The sequence below is a fragment of the Poromitra crassiceps genome, assembly GCF_964638095.1.
Source record: "Poromitra crassiceps genome assembly, chromosome: 9".
NCBI lineage: Eukaryota > Metazoa > Chordata > Actinopteri > Beryciformes > Melamphaidae > Poromitra > Poromitra crassiceps.
Genome location: NC_139630.1, coordinates 19,621,159 through 19,647,462, shown reverse-complemented (window position 1 = coordinate 19,647,462; position 26,304 = coordinate 19,621,159). Strand labels below are relative to the sequence as shown.

Genomic DNA, 26,304 nt, shown 5'->3' with positions numbered 1-26,304 from the left:
CTTCTTCCTACTTTGCTCTTCAGATTGGGCAATTACAAATCTGCTACACTGGCTCTTGTGATGTCACGGACATACTGGAAGTACTTGTTGAAATAGTTGGGACAAACGTCATGTCATATTTTATAAGCCATGATAAGTTTCAACTGTTGGGCCCCGTTCCAATACCCATACTTCCATACTATTTAGTAGGCAAAAAAAGATTTACTATGTCCCAATACATAGTATGTCAGATGCAGTATGCCAAGAGTACCAGGATGTTGTACTACATCAGCTCCTATTTCGGAGTATGCATCGATGCATGCTGCTTCAGCCAAACTTCCCCACAATCCTTTGCGCAGCAGGAAGTTATGTCTTCTTCTTCTTCTTCTAATGTTTTATGGCGGTTGGCAAACAACTTTTTGTGCATTACCGCCACCTACTGGAGTTACGTCGCACTGACTGAGCTGCGTGTTCATGAATGAGATAATTAACTTTAAGAAAGCCTTGAAATATGTTAAAACCAAACAAGCATGGTGTGTACCAAAACATGCATATCTTGATTCCTGTTTAGATCTCTGACTTAATGTTTTTGCTTTATTTATTTTATTTTGTTTATTTGATTGTCTGTTCCAATTTTGTAAATGTTTAGTCTGAATTTTTTGTATAATGTACTGTTTGTTACTGCCAGACTTTGTTTATTGAAAAAAAAAAAAAAAAAAAACTCAAATGTGGCGCTGCGGACGTCGGCGGAAGTGAGCAAGAGGTCGGAGTTCAGGAAGCTCACGTGACAACAGATGTAGTGTGTCCCAATAGTATGCATTTTGCATGCATGCTGCACACTACAATCCATACTTTGTGAGGGCAGCGGCAGTACATACTACAAGAAAGAAGTACAAGTATGGGTATTGGAACGGGGCCCTGGACTCTGCTTTCAACTGGGAGCCAATTCAACTCCTTAATTGGGATGCATCCTCTCTCCTTCACACAGATGGATGGGAAGAATGCAGCATGCGAGGCTTCTCCTGAAGAGCTTCTGTTATGAAGAAAAGCATTCTGCAGGGGGGGAGGGAGGGGGGGAAGGAGAAGAGCCAATGCATGTGATTAGGCACAAGATGTTCACCTGCAGTGGGTTGCACCAGCTGTGCAACATTACTCAATAACATTCTCATTTGGTTAGCATTGATGAAATATGAAAGCACTAATTTGCGGTGGGCAACATGTCCCGACTGTTTTCATTCTGTACACGTCATTTTCTGCGACACTATTTTGGCTAGTGTGAGGTTTAAGGAATACTAGTTAAGATGTACCTTACGTCTCCGTGGTGCAACTAAACAAAGACACAACTTCAGTGTCAAACTAACTAGTTTGAACATAGCAGTTACTGTGGACTTTACACCCTAACTTAAAGTCCCTGGAAACCAAAATCCACAAAAACGTTCTAACTATGTTATTTAGGGTCTTATGTTAGTAACTGTCTGCCTCAGAAATTATTATACATTACTTTCAACCCAAAGCCTTAAAATCGACACTTTTCTACAAGATTCTACAAAGTACTTCCTCATTGAAGAGAGCAGTGCGTGAGGTGCTAAAATGCAGGAGCTTATGACGTCATAAGCTCTATATAACCTTTGTACACGCGCGCAACTCGCCCTACTGTGTGTGTGTGTGTGTGTGTGTGTGTGTGAGTAACTTCGCGTCACCAGGCTGTGTCGAGCGCTATGCTGTTCTCTCTCTCTCTCTCTCACTAGTCCTGAGAGAGAGAGAGAGAGAGAGAGAGAGAGAGAGAGAGAGAGAGAGAGAGAGAGAGAGAGAGAGAGAGAGAGAGAGAACACAGAGTGGGAGACAGACACGCTGTGGGGGCAAAGAACGGACAGAGATCTCTTCCTCTCAGAGCCGCGGAGCAACGCGCGAACACACACACACACACACACACACACACACACACGGTGTGTGCACTCATCTCTCTTTCTTTCTTTCTCCGTTTCCCTCCCCCCCTCTCTCTCGCGCTCTCCGAGAGACAGAAATTTCCCTGCTGTAGACTGGACACGGCCACACAGTCCGCGGGAGAAAGTACACTCTAAAAAATAATGAAATCTCATGAGTTTTGCCATGGCTGTCAAACCTAAATTTATATACTTTGCGACGTTCATCATCGTTCAAATTCGGCTGGTGGCTTATTAACATAGGATCCTGTGATGTGATGAACTCAAAATGCTAAATAATAAAGAAATATTTCTGGTTTCCAGGGACTTTAAGAGAGAACTTACTTTCAGCTGCTGCAACAGGCTGTTGGGATTTAAGAAGAAGCAGTTTGGCCTTTCCACAACAATGCAATGGCAGATTTTAAAGGGGCTACATGCAGCATCTTAAAGGGCTGGTTTGGATTATTTGCCGTGGGGTTGTATGAGGTACTTATTGATAGTCAGTCAGTACGTTTACATGCACAGTTAAGTCGAGCTATGGTTATAGCTTGATTAGGCTATTTACTTTGACTATGTCATTGTCCAAGTATACATGCACGGGTGGGAAATCGATTTTTTTGATGGAATCACGTTGCCTCCTCTACGATAGGTGGTGATATGCACTCTTTCCCCACAGGCTCGGCCAATTCTACTCTTACAACTGGTAGCAGCAAGTCTCTTAATAATGCAGCTATTTCATTAAAAAAGATGATATAATTATACAAACATTTCCCCTCAAAACGATCACTTCTGGGCCCATATAATAGTGTGGCAGTGTGTTTATGTTGAGAGACGCTTCACCCTGTGTGTATTTTAGTGATGGGACTTTGTTTTGTTGTGTTCTGTGTTTATGTGGTCGAGCGAGGTTGTGTTTATGTGGAGAGAGAGAGCGCCGATAAACGAACGTTCAAACACAGGGATGGTCACATAACACAAAGCTGCCCCTTGTTAGCTCAATACAGTTTAAACTAATTCCATTAAAACATATATTTTTTCTACACACAGATTTAGCTCTACATCAAAGAACTTCACATTTAGCTTTAGCTAATCGCTCCCTGGCTGCTAACATAACAGTTTTACACGCTGTTCGACTTCTGGGTCAAAGAATGTCAGTGCATGCGCTGATCGCCTCGTCCAGTTCCAGTCCGATTATCAATCACATTATCGCATTACTTTTATACCTTCGATTTCAGTCAAGCTAACATGTTTACATGCATTTCAAAAGTCTGGTTTTAGGCGGACTAACGCAATAATTAGATTTTTTAAAGTGCATGTAAACGTACTGAGTGTGTTACCTACAGTAATTTAACATTTTCAGCACTTTTACCGTGCTGGCAAATAGCCCTTTCCTTTGGCATTATATCTTCTCAAATGTAGAACCTCCGCATTCCTATGCATGACGAGCATTGTATTAGGCTGCAGCAGCACTTTCTGACCCAAAAAACGATGTGCAGCCTTCTTTGAGGTGCTGCTGCCTCCTCTCATATATCTCTTCATATCTTCATATCTTCATATCTCAATACTGTTTACTGTTTATACTGTTTATTCCATGCTATGTTGTGTTCTTTCTTCTTATTCTGCTTATTTTACTATCGCATTACTACTGTGTATTTTATTTTATGCTATCTGTGTTATGTGAACGAGCAACTGTAACTTGTCCCAATTTCCCCCCGGGGATCATTAAAGTCTTTCTGATTCTGATTCTGATTCATAGCAGTGCTGCTGCCTCCTCTCATAGCAGTGCCGCAGCTGCTCTCTGCTTCTCCAAACTTGGAGCGCGCCGCCACGGCCGGCATTCTACTGTAGATAACACACTGACTATCCATAAGTACCTCATACAAACCCACCTCAAATCATCTGAACTATCCCTGTAACATCAATAGTGTAGCAATGTGGAAATCAGTTCACCTCAAATGGATGTTGAGTGTGGAGCTTCTCACCAGAGTAGATGTGTTAAATGATGTGAGTGTGGAGCTTCTCACCAGAGTAGATGTGGTTGAGGTTCTCCAGTTCCTCCTGCACTCTAAGGAGCAGCAGGTCGACCAGGACCTCCTGCTGCTCCTCGGCCTCCAGACCCACACGCTGCAGGTGATGCTCCTTCAGCCGCAGCAGTGCACGGCCTGCAAGAACGTTAAGTTCAGTTTATAGCCCGTCATCACAAGCATGTATCAGGGCTTTAACATGGCATCCTCACACTCATATACTACATCCTATATCTACACACAACATAGGTTATGTACTGTAGGAGCCATGTATGCGTCTTTACTGCCTTACTGACACTTATGGTAATTAGGGGGTGTGACGGGGGATAGCTGATGAGTGTCTTGGGATAACATTGATTGATTTTGATTGATTGATTTGATCAATAAGTAAATAAAAATGTAAAGCTTCCTTGTTAAAGAATAATTCAAGTCTGGCCTCATCCCGAAACCAAAAGGCCTCAGGGTGAGCACCACTTTTTTTTTCAAATAGTCTTAGGTCGTCATACAGGGGGCAGTCAAATACAAAATTGATTTCGTTTTCTATTTCCCCAAGGTCACAAACTAAAGAGCCTGTCCTCTTCTGGGACTGCGTTGGATCTGCCCGTCTCTAGTGCCAAGGGGAGGGTGCTGGATCTTAGTTGAGCACAGACTGACCATTTGGCTCTGGTTCTGGACTAAAGTTCTCCTTAATAAGAGCATATGTGCGAAGTTTAGGTTTAAGCCAAATATCGGCTGCCCACTTAATCTGCATGGACAAGAAGTGATTCCTGGCCTTCATTGCCATGGTTATAAACTGAGTCACTTCTGGCTCCAAATAACCAAGATGGCGACGGTGAAAATCCCAATCTCGAGACTTCAAAACACGAGTCCAAAAATCAATGGGTGACGTCACGTAGCTACCTCCCTATAGTATTTATATGGTCTATGGGTGCTACAGAGAAATACCTAGTGTTGTAACACACACACACACACACACACACACACACACACACACAGTGCCATACAATTAATCAGATTATACTGATCATCAGACATTCACACCAATGAAGATACCCAAATGCGTCACTTGTACCTGATATAGCATGTTCAATGACGGCCGTATGGAGCGTGCTCAGTTGGGCTGGATATTGTCCCTTCACCCAGTCTGACACCTCCTCCACCGACCAGAATGACACCCGCTTCGACGAGTCCATCACCCTGAGAGGCAAAGAGCAGGATTTTGGTAAGAAGAGAATTCGGAAAGATACATACAACACTATGGATTATTTACAGAAAAATGAATGGCGATATTAGCTCCATGTTATTCTGCTGTAGTAATCACAAATAAGACGCTTTATTTGAATCAGAATCAGAAACACTTTTATTGCCACAATAATATGCAATATTACATAATTTGTCTTAGTGTGATTATGCAGCGTAGCGGTCATATCAATAGAGCTCAAAAGAAATCTAAAAGAAAAATCTTATCTAACAGACAAAAATCACAAAATTGCAAGTGCAGTCCAATATATACCATACATCAGGGGTGGCCAAACTTTTTTGGTTGTGGGCCGCATACAGAAAAATATAAGGAGTTAAGCACTGCAGTTTTCAACCTGTTTAGACTGAAAGCGGGGGGGAAATAGACCAGAAAACCCTTGTGGCATAATCTTTTTTATTTCCACCTAAATAAATATATGACACAGTTTATTGATGTGCTCACCTATTACAATGAGTATTTCTGCATGTTTTCAAATCGTTTCCTGTGCCAACAGGTTAAGACAGAGATAATTTCACCAGCATTCAGTATTTAAAAAATGTTTTTGTTTTTTTCCGTTTAAACTTTAAAATGAAAAAAAAAAAAAAAAATCACAGGCAAAAATAAATAAATATATATGTGTATATATATATAGGGATGTCACAATATATCGTCCCACGATATATCACGATATCAAAACGTGACAATATGTATCGTTGAGATGAAATCTCATATCGCGAGAAAAAGAAGCTGAACATGGTGGCACTGATCTGCATCTGATTGCATGCTCGCTCTCCTTTTCATTGCCTTGTTTGAACAGACGAGGGACGTTACAGACATGGAGGATGAAAATGGTGAAATGACTCAAATTAGCGTGGAGGATGCCCCCTCAACTTACAAATCGATCGCAAAAAAATATTGTTAAAATATCATATTGTATCGTTATCGTGAACCCAATATCGTGTATCGTATCGTATCGTGAACTGAGTGTATCGTGACACCCCTAATATATATATATATATAATATATATATACTGTATATAACTGTAAGACTTTTCAAAAATAGCTTATTAGTCAGAAAATGATAATGATTGTTTTTGGTCTTAACATATATATATATATTTTATATATATATATTTTATATATATATATATATATTTTCCTAAATTCATGGCGGGCCACTTAAAAACGGGCAGCGGGCCGCAGTAGTTAATGCACAACGAAGTGTCCATTATCAGAAATGAATCGACGACAGAGGGATCTCGGACGGTTGCCTCCGCGAAGTCCATTCATTTCTGATAATGGACAGCTCAAAGTGCATTAACCTGCTTATACCATGGTCACTTGCCAAAGAAACAAAACAAGACCATTCATTTATATTTTCATGCTTTTTGCAATTAAAATCTAGTTTTCATAACCTTGGATACGAGTTGAGAACCGGCAAGACAAAATAGTCCCCTCTGCTGCTCAACATTATCACCGGAGGAAATAGGCTCAGGCGGCCGCAGCATGTGACATGATGGCTCATAGGCTACACGGTATCAGTAAGTTCAGAGGGGCAGCTTTCAAAAAACACATTAAAAATATGGTCCACGTCTTGAAATATAACATTGCACATTTCCGGCATATTAGAAATTCACTATCTACTGACTTATTTTAATGCTGTGATATTATCTTATATACATTACTGTATGTCTTGTTGGACTCAGGCTAATAAAACGGCACTAAGCCCAATCCGTTCTCTATATGGACAAGCTCTTAAAGTTTTGGATGGGAAACCTAGACAGTATCACCATTGTAACATACTTAGTAAATATTATTTATTAAACCTCGATAATTTAATTACGTTTTTTGACCTCAGTTTAATTTATAAAATACTCCACAATGCTGCCCCTCCACCATTGCAAACCTTTGTACAGTCCTGCTCTGAGATAAGAACTAGAGCACTAAGGTCTGCATCGAGAGGGGACTGTAATGTTCCTCTGAGAAAGTCTGTATTCGCCCAGACTGCTTTCTTCTTTAAAGCAATAAAGGAGTGGAATAAGTTACCCAGTAGGGCTGTGGCGATTCACTTATCTCCCGATTCGATACTATCACGATTCTTGGGTGCCGATTCGATTTATATTGCGATTCTTAAAGGCCGGCTTTACCGTGGGGAATATGAATATATATTAATTCTTAAAAAATCTTAAATTTCGAATCCGTTGAAATTTTTGAAATTGCTTGTTCACAGCCAGAGAAAAAAAAAATGAAAAAAAAAAAAAAAAAAAAAAAAAAAAAAAATGGGCCAGGTGACGCGTTTCGACGCGAAACGCGTCACCTGGCCCATTTTTTTTTTTTTTTTTTTTTTTCATTTTTTTTTTTCTCTGGCTGTGAACAAGCAATTTCAAAAATTTCAACGGATTCGAAATTTAAGATTTTTTAAGAATTAATATATATTCATATTCCCCACGGTAAAGCCGGCCTTTAAGTATTGCGATTCTACGATTATTGCGATTCGATATTACGATTTATTGCGATTTTTGTTTATTTTTTTCTTTTCTTTTTTCAGTTTGTTTGCTTTTTTACACTAGATTAGAACATGGGAAAAGTTGAATCATACACTAGAGACTGTATATTATATATCATGAGTAGGGCTGGGCGATATAGTTAAAAACAGGGGCGGACTGGGATCATAATTCAGGCCGGGCATTAGATACCAAGCAGGCCAGGCCGATATGGGCCAACGCGCGTGAAATTTGGGCCGTTTGAAGCCAGATTTGGGCCGTTTGAAGTCCAATTTTACAATGAGATGCACCCACTTTAACCCTGAAGTGTAATTATTACTTCAGACTAACTAATAAAGTAATAAAACCACTAGTAAACCAGTAGGCGGCGCCTGGCCTGCTGTTCAGTGAGTGGCCTGACTGCAAGCACCCAAAAAAAAATAAAAATAAAAAATAAAATAAATATTTTTTATTTTTATTTGCGATTATCGATTCTGGAATAAAAGATCGATCCAAAAAATCGTGACATTAAAAATCGCGATACTTAGGTGAATCGATTTTTTCCCCCACCCCTATTAGTCTAGATGGACAAAGGGGTCCACGCGCATAGGGTGGATTTTTTTTCGCAACCTGTTTTTTCTTAATCCTTGAAGTGTCTATTTTAAGATTCTGCCAGGTCCCAGGCTGAAATAATCCCCCATGGGGTTCATTTTTAACCCTTTATGCACCTATATCACGAATCTAAAACCGTAAAACCAAACATAGAAAACATCATAACTTTTAAAGTAAACAACATACAGACACAAATGAGCACACTTTTTCATACAAGTTTGACCCAAGGAATTCAGTAAAGTTGTTATTTTTAAGATTAAAACACATCTTGACTCAATTTCTGGGGGGAAACGGCAAAAAAATGACAAAAAAATCAAGATCGCATCCATATTTTCCTCTTTTTTTGGATTTTTTGGGGGGATTTTTTTTCGCCACCTGTTTTTTCCTAATCCTTGAAGTGTCTATTTTAAGATTCTGCCAGGTCCCAGGTTGAAATAATCCCCCATGGGGTTCATTTTTAACCCTTTATGCACCTATATCACGAATCCAAACCCGTAAAAGAAAATATAGAAAACATCATAACTTTTAAAGTAAACAACATACAGACACAAATGAGCACACTTTTCCATACAAGTTTGTCCCAAGGAATTCAGTAAAGTGGTTATTTCTAAGATTAAAACACATCTTGACTCCATTTCTGGGGAAAAACAGCAAAAAAATGACAAAAAAATGAAGATCACATCCATATTTTCCTTTTTTGTTTAATTAATAATCATAAATAAAATAACTAGAACTTGATGAGACATTTGCAAGGAGACGAAGACATCTCTCATGCACTTGCCTTCTCCAAGGCACCACTCCGTGGTTGTGTTGAGCTCTACCTGGTCTACAGTTCAAGCATTACCTTAGCTGAAGCAGTTTCATGTGCTTACAAGCTCGGAACAGCAGACCAACTCCATGATGCAGCCCTCACCCTCCATGCTCTCATCATAAAGGCATTCAAAGAGTCAAATGAACTGCCATGGCCCCCAACTGCACAGGAGCTGAATGCTGTGAAGATGGATGAGCTGCTACCAGCTGATCTTGTAAAATTTCTGAGAGTGGTGCTGACAGGGACACCTGAGCTTGATGGAGAAAAGGGTGAGAAGACTCAGAGGCTGGTCTATTCGATCACACAGGATGTCTGTCGAGCTGCAACCAACAGCAAGTGGAAACTCCCAAAGCACCTCCTCCTCTGTGCCACAGTGCGACACCTCTATCGAAGCAAACAGGTGAGTAATCGGCTAACCTATTGCTTACCCCGTCCCATATATATGGTCGTTGCTTAGGGCCTGTTTTTTATACTGGTATTTGATCATGTTTATATCATTAATAAAGACATTTGCTCTCTTTGCAGCTCACGGCCATCCTTGCACGCCTCGGACACTCAGAGACATATGACTTCGGTATCGAGCTTGAGACAGCAATGGCCATGGCTTTTGATGAGATGTCCACCTTTCTGACCCCTCACATCATTACTGGTGAAGGAAATGTTGTTTTTCACAGTGAGTGGACAATCTGAACCAAATCACAACCAATGCTCATGGCTCAAATGTTGTTAACAGCACTGGGGGGATAATGATTCAAGAGGTGAAGGAGGGCCATCAGTGCACCAATGAGAGGACCCTTCCTCTCTATGAGAGGTCATCCAAGATCCGGAGACACTGCCAGAGCTAACATTCAAGAGAGCTGGTCCCACATTCTCCAAGGATGCCAAGTTCACCCCTCCTGCTGAAAACCACAGGTCATATGATGCCTAAATGATGGAATACTACATCTATCTCCTCTGCAGACGTTTAAGCAGTGAGAGCAAGCAGCAGGTGCCTTCATTTGGTGGCTTTATTTCCAGCACAGGGAACATGCCTCTGAGAAAATCAATGCAGTGGTGTATGAGCTGCTCAAGAGGTCTGAGGCAGCAACAGAGGAGGTTGGGCAGCCATACACCATCAACACGTTTGACCTGGGGCTGGTCATGAAGGCCTGTCCGATAGTCTGGAAATATGAGAAGGAATTCAAGAAGCACATCATCATCCCTGGCAAGTTCCACACGGCCATGAATTACATAGGCAAGCTCACTGGCCACAAATGTCGAGGTGCTGGCTACTCAGAAATCCTCATAGAAGCTGGCCTTGCAACCAGTGGTTGCCTGAAAAGTATTCTGAGTGGCAAATCATATGCCAAGGCTCTCTTCAATTTGAAGGTGGTCATGGAGGCACTCGAACGGTTGCTGATCAATGTTTTCCTGGATGAGGAGAATCTAGAGATCCCACACGAGACCCTCACCAATCTGATCCACTGCTGCAGTCGCGAGAACCTTGATGCTGCTCTGAAGGACTTGTCACTACTCAAGGTGATTCATCTATACATGGAGTACCAACAGAAGGTTCACAAGGGCCACCTGGTCAACTCAACTGATTCAGTCATTGTCTTAACATACTAATTTAACATTGCATTAATACTTCAATAATTCCTTAATATACCATTGCAGGTCTTTATGTACAAGGAGCAGAGCAACCTTGCCTTCCAGCTGCTGGTTAAATCCCAGATGCTTGATAAGCCCATCAACATTGAGGAACTCATGCGGTACCCCCTCTCACCTGTCCCTCATGCGCTTGGCTCTCCCGATGGCTTTTTTGCCAAGACAAACAAGGCCACCATCATTCCCTATCTCCTCCAGGACAGAGATGAGGAGGTGACCTACCCGAAGGAGGCACTCTTCATACAGGATGGCAACGCCCTCTTCCACATGAACAATCTCCCCCCAACCTGTGGAGAGATGTGCATGCAGCTCTTGGACTGTATGATTCCGAAGAAGCACTTTGTCTTTTCCACAGACTACTACCAGCCAGACTCCATCAAAGCCCAGGGGAGGCTCAGACGAGGCTTCACCGAGAAATATATCATCGATGGTCCACACACCCGCAAGCCCTGTGACTTCAAGGCCTTCCTAGGGGAATGAGCTAAACAAGAAGCAGCTGTGTGCCCTGCTTCTCAAGGTCTGGGGGAGCAGTGAGGCAGCGTCCCGGCTTGAGAAGTGCATGAAAGCAGTGGTGTGTGTTGACGGAAGATCCTATGAGCTAACTACAACAAATGGCAAAGTAAGATGAGAGAGGATAAGGCTAATGGCTATCAGTGCTTGACTTAAGCAGCCACCCCATTACCGACGCTATGAAAAATATTCTGTAGACTATAAGATTGATTATGCTCTGGAACATTTAAAGTAATTCATGAGAAGTAAGTTATATCTGTTACATTATGTTAAACAGCAGTATTACTTTACTTCTTACAGGTCCGGGCTTCTGAGGTCTATGCCCTGCGGTCAAACCAGGAGGAGACAGACAGCCGTGTCGTCCTGTACCTCCACCAGGCTGTCGAGTGGGGGTACAAGTCTGGTGTGGTGAGGACCCCTGATACCGATATCCTGATGATCCTCCTCTACCATGCGAGTAGGATTAACCTCACCATCTACCTTGACCACGGCACTGGTATCCATCGCAGACTAATACATGTGTCTGAGCTGGCTGAGTCGCTGGGCCCTGAGTACTGCAGCACCCTCCTGGGGTACTACGTCTTTTCAGGGGAAGACTGTACCAGCGCTTTCAAAGGCAAAGGAAAGCTGAATCCCCTTAAGAAGCTACAGAAAAATCCTAAATTTCATAAGGCGTTTAGTCAGCTAGGCGAAGACTGGCTTGTGACAGATGAGCTGCAAAAGAATATGGAGTCCTTCACTTGCGTGATGTATGGCAATGCACGGATGACGTCAGTTGATGCTGTGCGGGCCAAGATGCTGAGGAAAATGGTGGGTCCTGATGAAGTCCTCGACAGAAAGTCTAAAGTCGACCTGGAACGCCTGCCTCCTCCCAAGGTCTGTCTGATTCCCCATGTACAGCGGGTCAACTTCAGAGTCGCCTGCTACAAAAGAGCAGACCAACCCATCTTTGAGAGGCCAAACCCCTATGATCAGGGCATAGGCTGGGACAAGACAGAGGATGAGGGTGTGTTAGAGCCTGTCTGGACAGTTGGACCCATCCTCCCCCCTTCTCTTGTTGAGGTACTGGCTCAGAAAGCAGAGTCAGAAGCACGAAAAGCTCTTTCAAAGGAGACAGATGATGCAAACAATATCTCTGTGGATGAGGAGGATGGGGACTATGAGTGGGACCATGAGGAGGAAGAGATCGAAGAGATTGATGTTGATGATCTCTTTAACACCTTAAGTGCCATAGCCGAAATAATTCGTCTTACATAATCCAACGCTTAAGTGCCAGAGCCGAGTTTACTCGTCTTACATAAACATTTTTTTTTTTTTGACGCTGGGACATCAATCAACAACTTTTACATCTTCGAGATCACTATTGGAGCAAGATAATGTGTATAATCTATTTTACCGACCCACTAAGTGTTGACAGTGCTCCCCCAGACGACCGAAATCAAAGAAAAAACTGCCGCGGGACCAAGCCGTTCAAGGAAATGCCGTGGCGATTTTACAGTAATCCACTTGTCTTGCCTGAGAGCGGCCGCGCACCGGCAGCAGCACACAGAGAGCGGAGAGCGATTTGCAAAATAGATCATAGGTGAAACACACTTTGAAACACCTCAGAAAGGCCATAATCAACATCTGCCCATCGCCCACGCATTCCCCGGCCCATCTTGACTCGCACAAGGAGCGTCCGCACGCAGGCAAGCAGGCAGGCAGGCACACAGGCAGGCAGCAGCAAAAGCGCTTCTGACACGCCCGCTGTACAGCCAGGAGGAAGCAGGAGAAGACAGACGGAGGGAGGAGTTTGAATGAGAGGGGTGTTTCCTGTTGTTATGGAGGAAATTACTGTTCAAAACTATTGTTTAGAATGTCTGACGGTCTTACTGATGCCAAAAATGAATGGTTAAAGTGACTGTTTCACAAAAAGCCATTTATCTCTGAATAAATTTCCAGACGCTGAAACCATGCTGTACTCAACGGCTAATATCTACATAACTACTAACTCTGCAAACTAACTCTTTTAGACAGAGAAAGCACACATTCTATTAGTTATTTTTAGATGATTGGTGTTCATGAATTCTTAACAGAAAAGAATCCTCGGCTGTTGCTAAAATGAGCCAGAATCGTCAAAAACACCCCTGGCACAACTTACCTACAGGAATGAAAACATGGCTGGCATTCAATGTGTTAATGATGGTGATGCTTTCTAAAATATGTTGTTATTTGTATATTACTGTCTAAGATTGGTTTGATGGTGTACAGGTCTCCTTTTTTGTTAAGGTCATGTGGCTTGTGACAGTGATTTGAATTGTTTTTGCCTATTATTAATAAAGAAAAGACGAAAGTATGGGTGTGATCTTCATTCTTTTGTCATTTTTTTGCTGTTTTCCCCCAGAAATGGAGTCAAGATTTGTTTTAATCTTAGAAATAACCACTTTACTGAATTCCTTGGGTCAAACTTGTATGGAAAAGTGTGCTCATTTGTGTCTGTATGTTGTATACTTTAAAAGTTATGATGTTTTCTATATTTTCTTTTACGGGTTTGGATTCGTGATATAGGTGCATAAAGGGTTAAAAATGAACCCCATGGGGGATTATTTCAACCTGGGACCTGGCAGAATCTTAAAATAGACACTTCAAGGATTAGGAAAAAACAGGTGGCGAAAAAAGATCCCCCCAAAAAATCCAAAAAAAGAGGAAAATATGGATGCGATCTTGATTTTTTTGTCATTTTTTTGCCGTTTCCCCCCAGAAATGGAGTCAAGATGTGTTTTAATCTTAAAAATAACAACTTTACTGAATTCCTTGGGTCAAACTTGTATGAAAAAGTGTGCTCATTTGTGTCTGTATGTTGTTTACTTTAAAAGTTATGATGTTTTCTATGTTTGGTTTTACGGTTTTAGATTCGTGATATAGGTGCATAAAGGGTTAAAAATGAACCCCATGGGGGATTATTTCAGCCTGGGACCTGGCAGAATCTTAAAATAGACACTTCAAGGATTAAGAAAAAACAGGTTGCGAAAAAAAATCCACCCTATGCGCGTGGACCCCTTTGTCCATCTAGACTATATTACCCAGTAATATAAAAAAAAACTTCTGTTGGAGAAAATATAAGTTCCATGGGCATTTCCTAATCAATAAGCTAATAATTGCATATGCATAATTAATGCTATAAGTTAACATGACATGACATCTCACACATATAGATTCACCCGTGGCATTGAGGACTTCTCTCTTTTGCTGAAACCTTGGACAGTGCATCACGTCCCATAACAATTGATAACAGTTTCCTATGTCCCAGTTAGCTCTGGTTAATGTCTAGTCAGTTTGTCTGTCCCCCCCCCCCCCTCTCTCTTTCTCTTTCCCCCTTCCCCGCTCCTTCCCCTCTTCTCCCTTCCTGTTCTCTCCTCTCCCACATTTCCCATTCCCCCCCACCTCCTCTCTTTCCATGCTCTTTCCTCCCCCACATCCCACCGCTCTCCCCCTCCCTTCTCCTGCTCTCTCCTCCTTCTCCCCTCCTCTGCTCTTTCTCCCCAATTTTTCCCCATTCCCTGCCACTTCTGCTCTCCCCTCTCTCACGTTCCCCGTGCTCTCCCTCCCCTGCACCCTCCCACCTCTCCTTCTCTGTTCTCTCCTCCCCCTCCATTTTCTCCCCACCTCCTCCCTCTCCCTGCCCTCTCCTCCCCCACATCCCCCCGCTCTCCTGCCCTCCTCCACTCTCCTGCTCTCTCCTCTTCCCCCCTTCTCCCACTACTCTAAAGCATAGTACACAGGGTTTGATGGTTCATTCATGTGCTGATGTGCGGTCGTTTGGGAGTGGAAGCGCACTCAGTGCTGCACATGATGGCATCTCATTGCGACTTTTTGCGGGCTGTCCTCACTATCGCCTTCATTTGTCTACGTCGCCGTCTACGTTTGAGGAAAAAGCGTGTCAGCAATATTATCAAAAGAGTGGACGCCGGCTCCATGTTTGTTTTTCTGACTGCCTTGCAGCACAGTTTATATGTCATGACCCAGCCCACTCTCCTCCGCCCCCCACCCCCCAAAATACAGCTTCTTTCACGGCTATTTTCACACATGTGATCCCTCAGGTGTGAAGGGGAATTCCGGGAAATAGCCGTTATTGATTTACAGGCAATGTTCCTGTACGCATGTGTGAAAACGGCTATAGAAAGAGAGCGTGTCACAGCAGGAGCTGAGTGGAGCTCGTTATCTGCCTGCAGCAACCTGGACGACACGCCGACCCAAAACTCACTGACAACGACTTACTACAGTACTGACTATATGACTGACTAACTATATACTAAAAACTAACTAGTGATTAACCTACCAACTGACCGACCGACTAACTGGCTGACTGATTGACTTTGACTAGCGTACGTACCTGACCTGACTATCTGTCCTGCTGAAATGCGACTGATTTGACCATGGAATTGATGGACGCCATACCTACAGTGGGAGGGGAGAGGGAGACGTGCACGCGGGAGCCACTCCCTACTGTGACGTATCAGGCTGTGCCTTAACAAAATAAAAGCCTGTTATTTCCTTCTCAAAAAGGAAGGTGTTTTTCTCAAAAAAAAATTCACATGTGTTTATTTTATTTTTTTTATCCTGCATTAACTTTTCAAATAGACCTAGGGACAAGGTTAAGTATACATTTAGTAAAGGAATTACCCTGCTCCATGCTCTTTAACACGTTCACTGCCGTTGACGAGATATCACGTCTTAAAAAAAAAAACGTTGACTGCCGTTGACGAGATATCTCGTCTTAAAAAAAATAAAAAAAAATTGACGGTGGGACGTGGATCTAACCCTTTTACATCTCCTATTAAAATATTGGAGGTATTGAATGTGTATAATCTATTTTACCGACCCACTAAGTGGCGACAGTGCTCTCCAGACGAGAGAAAGCCAAGAAAAAACAGCCGCTTGAGGAAGCCATTCTCATGAAAATGGATTGGCGAAAACGCTTTCGCTTTCGCGCTCGGAGCTGGCGGTGGGGGATTGCAAATTTGCATAATAGATTATGGGTGCAACACACTTTGAAACACCAGCAGAAAGAATCGCATGCAGCTTCATCAAAGCTCACAACCGAAAACCCAGAAACGAACGAGCCCGATTTTACAGTCTAATCCAGACTGCGCCAGCAGCAGCAGCACAGACAGGCAGGCAGCAGAAACTCGCCTGTGAGACAAACACTGCAAAGCCACCAGAGACACACCTACGGAGGGAGGAGTTTGAAGGAGAGGGAGGTGGGGGTGCTTATGGAGGAACTATATGTTCAGAACGATATTGTTTAGATGTCTGATGGCTCACTGATGCCAAAAATAAATCGTTAAAGTGACTGTTCTGCCTGTTCTACCGAATCACGCACGCACGCGCGCGCGCGCACGCACGCACGCACGCACGCACACACACACACACACACACACACACACACACACACACACACACACACACACACACACACACACAATACAGTATACACGCTTGCCCAAGGGCACCCATAATCACAGGCACGTGAGGTGGTTCTAAAAATCCATTTATCTCAAAACTCGCAAAAAATCTCTGAAACCATGCTGTATTCAACTGCTAATGCATACATAACTACTAACTCTACAAACTAACTCTTTTAGACAGAGAAAGCACACATTCTATTAGTTCTTTTGAGATATTTTGTGTCCACAAAATCCTAGCAGAAAATAATCCTCGGCTGTTGAAAGATGAGCCAGAATCCTCAAAAAAAACCTTTGGCAGAAGCTACCTACAGTAAAAAAAAAACGGTTGGCAGTGAATGTGTTAAGTGAAATCCCCATTCTAAAACCCCATGGCCATGGCCGGCTCCCACATTAAATAAGGAAATAATAATGTTTCCCATTAAATAGAGAAGTATGAATCTACCATTTAGGCCATTTCACTTTGTTTTCTTTTTTTACACTTGCCCAAAGTTAGCCTATTGGTGTAGAAAGCATTTCAAGAAATAACACACTGTCTCCTTTGTTTGTTCTGCTGGTCTAGTTTCATTCAAACTGTTCCTCTTGTTCATATGTTGTTGTTTTTTTTTTAATACAGTGCACTCCTCTTGAATCTCTTATAGTGATTTATTTTTCTTTATTTCTCATGTAGATTACCATCTAATTGACATTTGTATATTTATTACACGAACAGTACATATAAAATAATGGAACATCGTTATTTAGCCTACTGAATGTTATTGACTTTAAAAATGCCTAGTAAGTTAGGCCTTCAGCTGTTTCAAACACAGAGGTCTCGCATAGACAGAGACGCCGCCATCTCTCCATATACAGACAAACATGCACCGAGGATCGCTGCTGTATCTCGGTTGCTCATTTTTGGCAGTTTGTAAATAATAAAATTACTGTAGTTTTAAATTTTTCCATTGATCTCAGGTGGGACAAGGCCCAAAATGATCACTGTAAGCGGAGTATTGATCACTGTAATGGAATTGCATGTGGAATGATTCGGGACCAAGCTTTATGATCAAAATAAGCGGTTGATCACTAATAACCGTGATCACTATATGCGGATTCCACTGTAGTTGGATTACTAGTTTTTATTGTAAAACCCGAACTTTATTGAGCTTTTATTTTGAAGGCAAAATCAGTAAACCGGAAGCGAGATTGTGTTATGCACAGATGGAGTGGCTTTTAAAATAAAAACTCTTTCGCCATGTTTTCCGAGGTCTGTTTCTTTGACCAGTCGGCAAACAAACAAATTGAATGGAGGTTGGTGTACAGCTCTCTCTCCACACGGGGGCTGGCCGCTAGCAGTTGCACAACGATGCAAATTCCTTCAACACCTGAAACAAACATTAACAAACTTAGTGGCGATTCTGCTCTTACCTTACCTGTGCAGTGTGCAACACTTCTTGGGCTCCGCCTAGACGGATGCATGCGCGCTCCCGACACATCATCAGTGCCGTTGCAGTGCACAGCTGCTTACGATGCCTTCAGGTGCTATCTGAAATATCGGAATGATAACTTAGCTACTAGCTACACGATGAACGCGGCTGCGAAAGTAGGAGTTCTGATGATCAAAACTCAGAAGAACACCAGTGCAACACAACGTAGCTCCGTGCCGAATGATTTCTAAAATAAAACCCAATTAAGCCACCGATAAACATTGAACTAGAAACAAAAAATGGGAGGTGGGGATTGCGTGAGTTGTATTTGGGAATCCAATACCTCGATTGGGACATTTACGAGGAGCATATGAAGGCACCATTTACTGCTGGTTTGCAGAAGAGTTTATTTGCAAAAACAGGTAGGCTATCTCCGTTTGTAGGCTATTTGTTATCGTTTTATATTAGGCTAATAGGCTTTTTATATTGGTGTATTTATTTTTTTATTTTTTATTACCAATCATAGGCTACTTAAAACATAGTCTCGGTTGCCAGACTATCTCCCTAATTAAAACACACCAAACAAAACATATGCACGTGATCATGTTCACATAAACCACTTCAGTAATGTATTTATGTGCACTGACTCCAGGGAGTATCAAACTTCCCTTGGCTCACAGTAGACCTCTTTTTGTCTTTTTTTCCCACCCACGGACTCATCCCCCATTGTGTTTGTTTTATTTCTCAGTGTTTATTTGACATTATGCCGCCTGCTTCTCTGTCATAGCATGATTATCCTGTCACAGCCTGGCTCTAGTCCACTTCCAGACAGAGAGGAGCATGTTTTTCCAGCTCCAAACACCCAGCAGAGGGCGCCAGCGTACCGTCAGTCAAGTGGAAGAAACGCGTGTTCATCACCGGCGGAGAAAGTTGGGCTGTGAGTTTGAGAGAACTTTGTTGTGATGGTCACATGGTGTAATGATCCAAAATGTGTGAGCTTGTTCTCCTCCATAACGTTCCAGAGCTGCAGACAGCAGACAGACACAGAGAGGCTGCAGCAGCAGACTGACAGACAGACACAGAGAGAAGCTGACTGCAGTTTTCACGCCGCGTTGACTGTGACAGTTGACGGACTTGTCTTGGACGAGCTGGGAGTTTGGAGTTAAGGACTTGGACGCAGCTGTTGGAGAGACATTATGAGAAGAAGCTTGGACCTGTGATTCATATCTCCAGTTGACAGCTGACAATAAGGTGAGAGATCATGACGAGCCCTTTGCTACATCTGAGTTTGGTGCAAACCAGCAAAATAATGACAATGCATGGCGAGGTGGCAATTTAAACAGGTCAGGTTGAAGTAATCCAAGACCAATGTTCGCACTAAACTGGTAATTTCAGATAATAAACTGGTCATTTCAGATAATATATTGTCAGTCATCAGTCTTTGCTCCAGCTTCCCTAAAATATGAGTCATATCCATGATATAAGAGGGCAGTGATTATCAACATTTTTCATATCAAGAACCCCCAATTTGGACCTCATTTGATGAGATGTTGTCTCTAATATTTGTATTAGATAGCCTATGATTTTGTCCAGAATTCCAGGACTGTCTATATTAGGTATAGGCTATCATCAAAATAGTCATTCTACTACATGCTCTAATTGTGTTAACTTCCTGTAAATTAATAAATGGTGAAGAGATTAACAATAATCATCAGTTTGCGGCGGACCCCCTGGAATCCCTCAAGGACCCCTAATGGTCCGCGGACCACATGTTGAGAACCACTGGCTTAGGGTTTTTAATGAATTGATGCATTGAGTTGAGTGTTAACAGGTGAACACAATGAGTTGATGCATTGAGCTGAGTGTTAACAGGTGAACACATTTGGTCTGCAAATCACCAAACTAGCACCTGATTTATTGGTGGATTCATGACGTGTCCAGTATAGACATTTGATGATGGTGACCTGGTTGACGACATCTTTTAAACTTTATTGCAATTAGTCTGGCAGGCAACAGTTCAACAGCTGACACATTGCTGTGTTGTAGCTACAGTGTAACAATGACCTGTAACGTTAGCCGACAAAGGACAGGAAATGTTCTTTTAATGGACTTCCTCCACCGACACTGTTGCTTTATGTTTCAGCGCTCATGGATGAACTATCACCGCCTTTAATGAACCGGGAAATAGGTTAATTTGGCACATGGATGAGAGAGCAAGGGACGCCTATAGAGAGAGAGAGAGAGAGATATGCTGCCTTCAGGTGCTCTTAGTAAGCCCGTACTTTTGACATCCCAACGACTTCTCTGCGCTTTCGAGTGCTCTGCTCTCGGTGCAAAATCACAAACCATACACTGTAACAAAGTAGCATTTTGGCGTTGTGGGTAGTGCAGCGGTAGATTCCCTGCCTACCAACACCATGGTTGCAGGTTCAAGCCCCTGTGTTACCTCCGGCTTGGTTAGGCGTCCATACAGGCACAATGGGCGTGTCTGTGGGTGGGAAGCCGGATTAAGGCTACGTTCACACACAGCACCCATGCCTTGCCTATGCCTTGCCTTTACCCACGCTTTTAAATAGGCGTCCTTTTTAGTCAATGAGGCTATCTACACAGGGCGCCTCAACGTGAACGTTGCGTGTACCCACGCCTCGCCTGAGCTGCGCCGATTTTATCGTTTAGGCGTGAGTTCTATTTTCAAGCTGACTAGGCGCGTGAAGGCAGACTTTTTCTGTCAAGCCATGAAGGAAAAATGCGACAATATCCGTGGGAAATGGCAAAGTCAACTGAATTTCAAAATAAAATGGTGTTACTACAACAGTGTTGAGCAGAGAGAGAGAGAGAGAGAGATTGACGGGTGGCTATCACGTGGAGCTTTCTCCCCGTCGGTAAACAAATGAGAGGAGAGAGAATAGCGACCGAAGAAGCAAGATGGACAATGAAAAGTTAATCCACTTAGTACAACAGCATCCAGTTCTCTATGACAACAGTGCCCCAAGAAGGAGACCTGGTTATACATATCCAGCATCAATAGCACATTAAATATATCAGATTTATTTGACCTACCCATGATAATTCGGGACCACACGTGACAAAAAAAAACACTCGGGAGAGAGGAGAGGCGCTTGTGACTCGGCTCAGGTTCAGCGTGGAATAGGCGTTCAGTGTGATCGCAAAAGCGTGTGATAGGTTCACGCCCAGCTCAAGGTATGTAGGCGTAGAAGTGCATTGAGGCAAGGCAAGGCGTAGGTGCCCTGTGTGAACGTAGCGTTAGGGTATGTGTCCTGGTTGCTGCACTAGTGCCTCTTCTGGGCGGTCGGGGGGCCTGATCGGGGGGAGGGGAACTGGCGGGGATAGCGTGATCCTCCCACTCGCTTCGTCACTCCTCGCTGTCAGGAGAAAAGAAGTGGCTGGTGACTGCACATGTATCGGAGGAAGCATGGTGCTAGTCTGACTGCAACTTGCTCCAGATCGGCAGAGGGGGTGGAGCAATGGCCCAGGACAGCAGGGGGAAAACGTGGGGAAATCTGAGAAGGGGAAAAATAGGTGGTGTTTTATCACCACAGTGCCACCATGTGGTACACACAGCAACGACAACATAGGGGAGAAAATGTGCACCGGGCATCTAGTTGTTGTGTTGCTGTTAATTATTAATTAATTTATTAAACTGCTTTTTATAGACTACTCTCCGCCACATCTCGACAAACTCGGGTTTCACGACAAAACACCCCATTTTCCAGTGAATTTACCACTCTTGTCTTAGCGTTCATGTTAACCGCAATTGTCATATTCCCGACGGTACGTGAAGGCAGCAAGAGACCACACGCACTGGGCCCCGTTGAACCACAGAGAAAAAGGCCACTTAGCTTGGGGAGGAGGGGGGAGGAGTCTCACAGCGCAACAACGCATCTGTCTCTCTCTGTCTCTCTCTCTCTCTCTCTCTCTCTCTGTCTCTCTCTCTCTGTCTCCCTCTCTCTCTCTCTCTCTCTCTCTCTCTGTATCTTTCTCTCTCTCTGTCTCCCTCTCTCTCTCTCTCTCTCTCTCTGTCTCTCTCTCTCTCTGTCTCCCTCTCTCTCTCTCTCTCTCTCTCTCTCTCTCTGTCTCCCTCTCTCTCTCTCTCTCTCTCTCTCTCTCTCTCTCTCTCTCTCTCTCTCTCTCTCTCTCTCTGTGCGTCATCAGCTCATTAAATTGTCTGTCTCTCTCATTGTCTCTCGCCCTCTATAGTCTCCTAGCCGCGGGCATCGGCACGTTAAACTCTAATCTATAGTAAAGTTCCTGCATCAAGTAACCAAAACCTGCTTCTATCCACCACACTTCTGGGGACAAAGGGGATTAACAACATGACTGACAAGATATTATTGGACTTAATCTCATTGGTCCTGAATCAATGCTCCCAGATGATTTGTTTGTCTGTGGCTTCCAAATAGATTTCTACTAATTGTGATGACAGACATTGATGGTTGAATGCGTCCATTGTCTTTCTGCAAACAGAAAGCATTGTGGATGGAGGAGAGAGTCTGTAGAGCTGTGGGGTTCCCAACCTTTTTTTCACTTGTGACCCCAATTTGACGTTACAAAAATCTAGGGACCCCAGACATTCAAATTCCGGTACATCGGTAATATCATCAGTGACATCATCAGTGATCTCGCATGGAACACATTATGCTGACTTTTTTTCTTTGAATTCGGACTTAAATCTCAGAATTCCGATTTTTTTCTCAGAATTCGGACAAATTCTGAATGCTGACTTTTTTTCTCAGATTCATGACGTTAATCTCAGAATTCTGACTTTTTCCTCCAAATTCTGGCTTCTTTCCCCCTTCTGAATTCTGACATTAAACTCCGAATTCTAACTTAATTCTCAGAATTCTGACTTTATTCTCAGAATCCTGACTTAAACTCAAAACTAAAATAAAACCCCAAAAATATTTAAAACAATCACAAGTGGCCCTGATCCTCTTCGGTAGTTTTAAAGTGTGGTGTAATAAAAAAAATAAAAAATAAAAAATAAAATAAAATAAAACATAAATACATAAATACATAAATAAATAAATACATAAATACATAAATAAATAAATAAATAAATAAATAAATAAATAAATAAATAAATAAATAAATAAATAAATAAATAATCGATCAACCCCATTTGAGTTCCAGTGGGCTGGTGAATTGCAATCCCAAGGCTGGGAACCACTGAGCCAGTGAAAGCAGCTGAAAGCTTCCTCACCGCCCAGTGTGTGATGGATTAGTTATAATATAACTTTAAGCTTTACCGTGTTGTGTGATATAACTGTTATATCACACAACACAGTGAGGCTTAAAGGGCTCCCTATTGAAACAAGGAGATAAGTCACTCGTACGCACGCACGCACGCACCCACCCACGCACGCACGCACGCACGCACGCACGCACACACACACACACACACACACACACACACACACACACACACACACACAGTCACATACTGTACACACACACACACAGTCACATACTGTACACAAACACACACAGTCACATACTGTACACAAACACACATGCACGGGGCTGTGGAGTCTCCTAGCAGCCTTAATGGTCCCTGCCTAGCCTCAGTCTAAATGTCAGCCTGACCCACCCCCCCCCCACACACACACACACACACACACACACACACACACACACACACACACACACACACACACACACACACACACACACACACACTCCTCTGTAATGAGAAAGTCCAGACGGAGTGCTCTTTAACGACTTTGTCAAACACTCACAGATCTGTCGCTGGGGCTCGTGGGAGTTTCTCACCCGCTCTCTCCTCTCCTGTCTGAAGCCCCTTTTACACACAGATCCTGAAATGTTGCTGCGATGAAGTCCTGCAACGAGTCAGTGTTGCCTTTTACTAGGAGGGGGGGGGGGGGGGGTGATATTTTGTGGGCAATATATCGTATTGTATTAACTGCCAAGTATCGTGATATTTTATTATACAAAATGTCAGGTGCATCATGCAACATTTATGACAGGTTTTTATGACAGAGTTGGTCAGTCTGTCTGCTTGACAATCCCATTTTGCTGCAATGACAATGATTGAAGTGAGATGAGCAGACTGGAAACTTGATCTCACTATGCATCTCGCGCGCTACGCACACGCGATTCCTAGGCTCGCCCGCTGCACGGCCTCGCCCATCCTGCAGCTCGCCAAGCTGGCCCTGCAGCTCGCTTTCACAGCTCGGCCGCGCAGCCCGCAGCTCGGCTGCTGTGTGGCCTTGCCTGCCCTATTGGCGCGCATCTCCCTCAGTCTCTCTCTCCCTCAGTCTCTCTGTCCCTCCCTCTCCTCCTCTCCCTCTCCTCACTCTCCCTCTCCCTCAGTCTCTCTCGTGAGCCTCCTCAGTCTCTCCTGTGAGCCTCAGACTGATGACATCGCTGATGACATCATCACTGACTTTCTGAAAATTCGATTAAAAGTTGCGATACCTTTGGATGGAAACCCAGCTAGTAACTTCACTGAAAAGAAAAGTCTTCGATAAACATTAATTTTATTTTGTATGTTACATACTTATTTGTCAAGTTTATGAACATTTCTGAAGATTGATTGACAGCTGTCATGTCATGATTGGCTGAAATGGGGTAGACATTTGATAGTACTACCTGACATCAGCAAACTGTAGATGTCTATTATGAATGAACTCTTGATGAATGAACTTTTGATGTGAAAAAATGTGAAAAACTAAAGAAACTTTTTTGTTATTTTTTTGTGTTGTTAAATAGGCGGAAAAATATGAAATCATATAAATATAGTCATTTTTAAGCAGTGCAGCCGCTTCTATGCGTGACTTTGTCCATATGGACCCGGAGATCAGTAGTTGACCTGAGCGAATCCATCTCGTGTAAAAAAAATAAAAAAGCGTGTGAAGTGAACTCAACTGGAAATGATGTCACGCAAATTGCTCGACTGTGATGTCATCAGGTAGTTGTGCTGTAGTCACCTACGAAGTCACCTACGAAGTCACCTAAGAAGTCACCTAAGAAGTCACCTAAGAAGTCACCTGGAACTTCCAGGTTGCCAACCCTCCCTTCAAATAAAGGAATCGTCCCTTATTTGGAAATTAAACAAGACGTGTTCCTTGTTGAACTGATAAGACGCACTTTGATCTGTATTTTTGGGACTGAATGACAGGGCGATTTGTATAAGATAGAAGGAAACCCTGTAACCCAGCGTTTTAGCTTCGCATTCTCAGTGTGTGTCAGAACCATGATGTGCGAGAGAGGACTCAAGAACACGCTCAAGGCACTTAATACCACCACTTCAGGCAGCCTTCAAAATAAATCTCCCCTGCATAACTGTTACAAAATAAATGTAAATCACTCAGAGTAATCACCATGAGGGACCAAGACGAGTAGAGTGTCTGTGGGGGGGTGGGGGGGGGGGGGGGGGGGGGGCGTTTTTGCCCTTCTTCCGAGTGGATTTGGGTGGATTTGGCGATGGTGATTGGTTGAAGGAGCTGTCTATCAAGGCGAGAAGAGAAGTCCCGCCCACTGAAATCGATGTGGGCGGCTGGAAGTGTCGTGTAACCGGGAGCTTCAATCAGCCATGTGTTTAAATCAGACACTGAACTCTTTCTCTCTAACGTGTGTGTGTGTGTGTGTGTGTGTGTGTGTGTGTGTGTGTGTGTGTGTGTGTGTGTGTGTGTGTGTGTGTGTGCATACACTGTCGCTCTAGGGGGAGTCTAGGAATACAAAGGGGACAATCTAAGCTCTCATGGCTGGTCAATAGGATTTACAGCACTAGAGGGCAGCAGTGCAAACATGTACACACACACACACACACACACACACACACACACACAACTTACTGCTCTGTGTGTTTCAGTCATGATTATGATGCTATCGTCTCCCAGCTGTTTGTTTTATAGGCGAAGTGTTGGCTGCCATTGTTGTTGGTGAGACATAACACTCTATACCTGTAGAGACATATCACTCTATACCTGTAGAGACATATCACTCTATACCTGTAGAGACATATCACTCTATACCTGTAGAGACATATCACTCTATACCTGTAGAGACATATCACTCTATACCTGTAGAGACATATCACTCTATACCTGTCTATACCTGTAGAGACATATCACTCTATACCTGTAGAGACATATCACTCTATACCTGTAGAGACATATCACTCTATACCTGTAGAGACATATCACTCTATACCTGTAGAGACATATCACTCTATACCTGTAGAGACAT

General features: G+C 43.1%; 2 protein-coding genes across 3 annotated transcripts in view; one reads left to right on the top strand and one right to left on the bottom strand.

Moving 5' to 3' along the window:
- Positions 1–715: 715 nt before the first annotated feature.
- LOC310782942 (sterile alpha motif domain-containing protein 12-like) lies at positions 716–18,144 on the bottom strand (the record flags this gene model as incomplete). The annotated part of the gene is made up of 4 exons (XM_083643728.1): positions 716–1,032; positions 3,923–4,060; positions 4,995–5,119; positions 18,077–18,144. The coding sequence occupies 4 exons, from the start codon at positions 18,142–18,144 to the stop codon at positions 1,016–1,018; spliced, it is 348 nt and encodes a 115-aa protein (XP_083499854.1). The 3' UTR covers positions 716–1,015.
- Positions 18,145–19,214: 1,070 nt separating this feature from the next.
- scara5 (scavenger receptor class A, member 5 (putative)) overlaps positions 19,215–26,304 on the top strand; it is a 205,157-nt gene continuing 198,067 nt past the window's right edge. Inside the window, exon 1 of one of the 2 annotated variants that reach the window (XM_083643562.1) lies at positions 19,215–19,326. The gene's annotated coding sequence lies outside the window, so the exon portion shown is untranslated. The remainder of the gene's footprint in view (positions 19,327–26,304) is intronic. The other variant, XM_083643563.1, reaches the window with a different exon arrangement.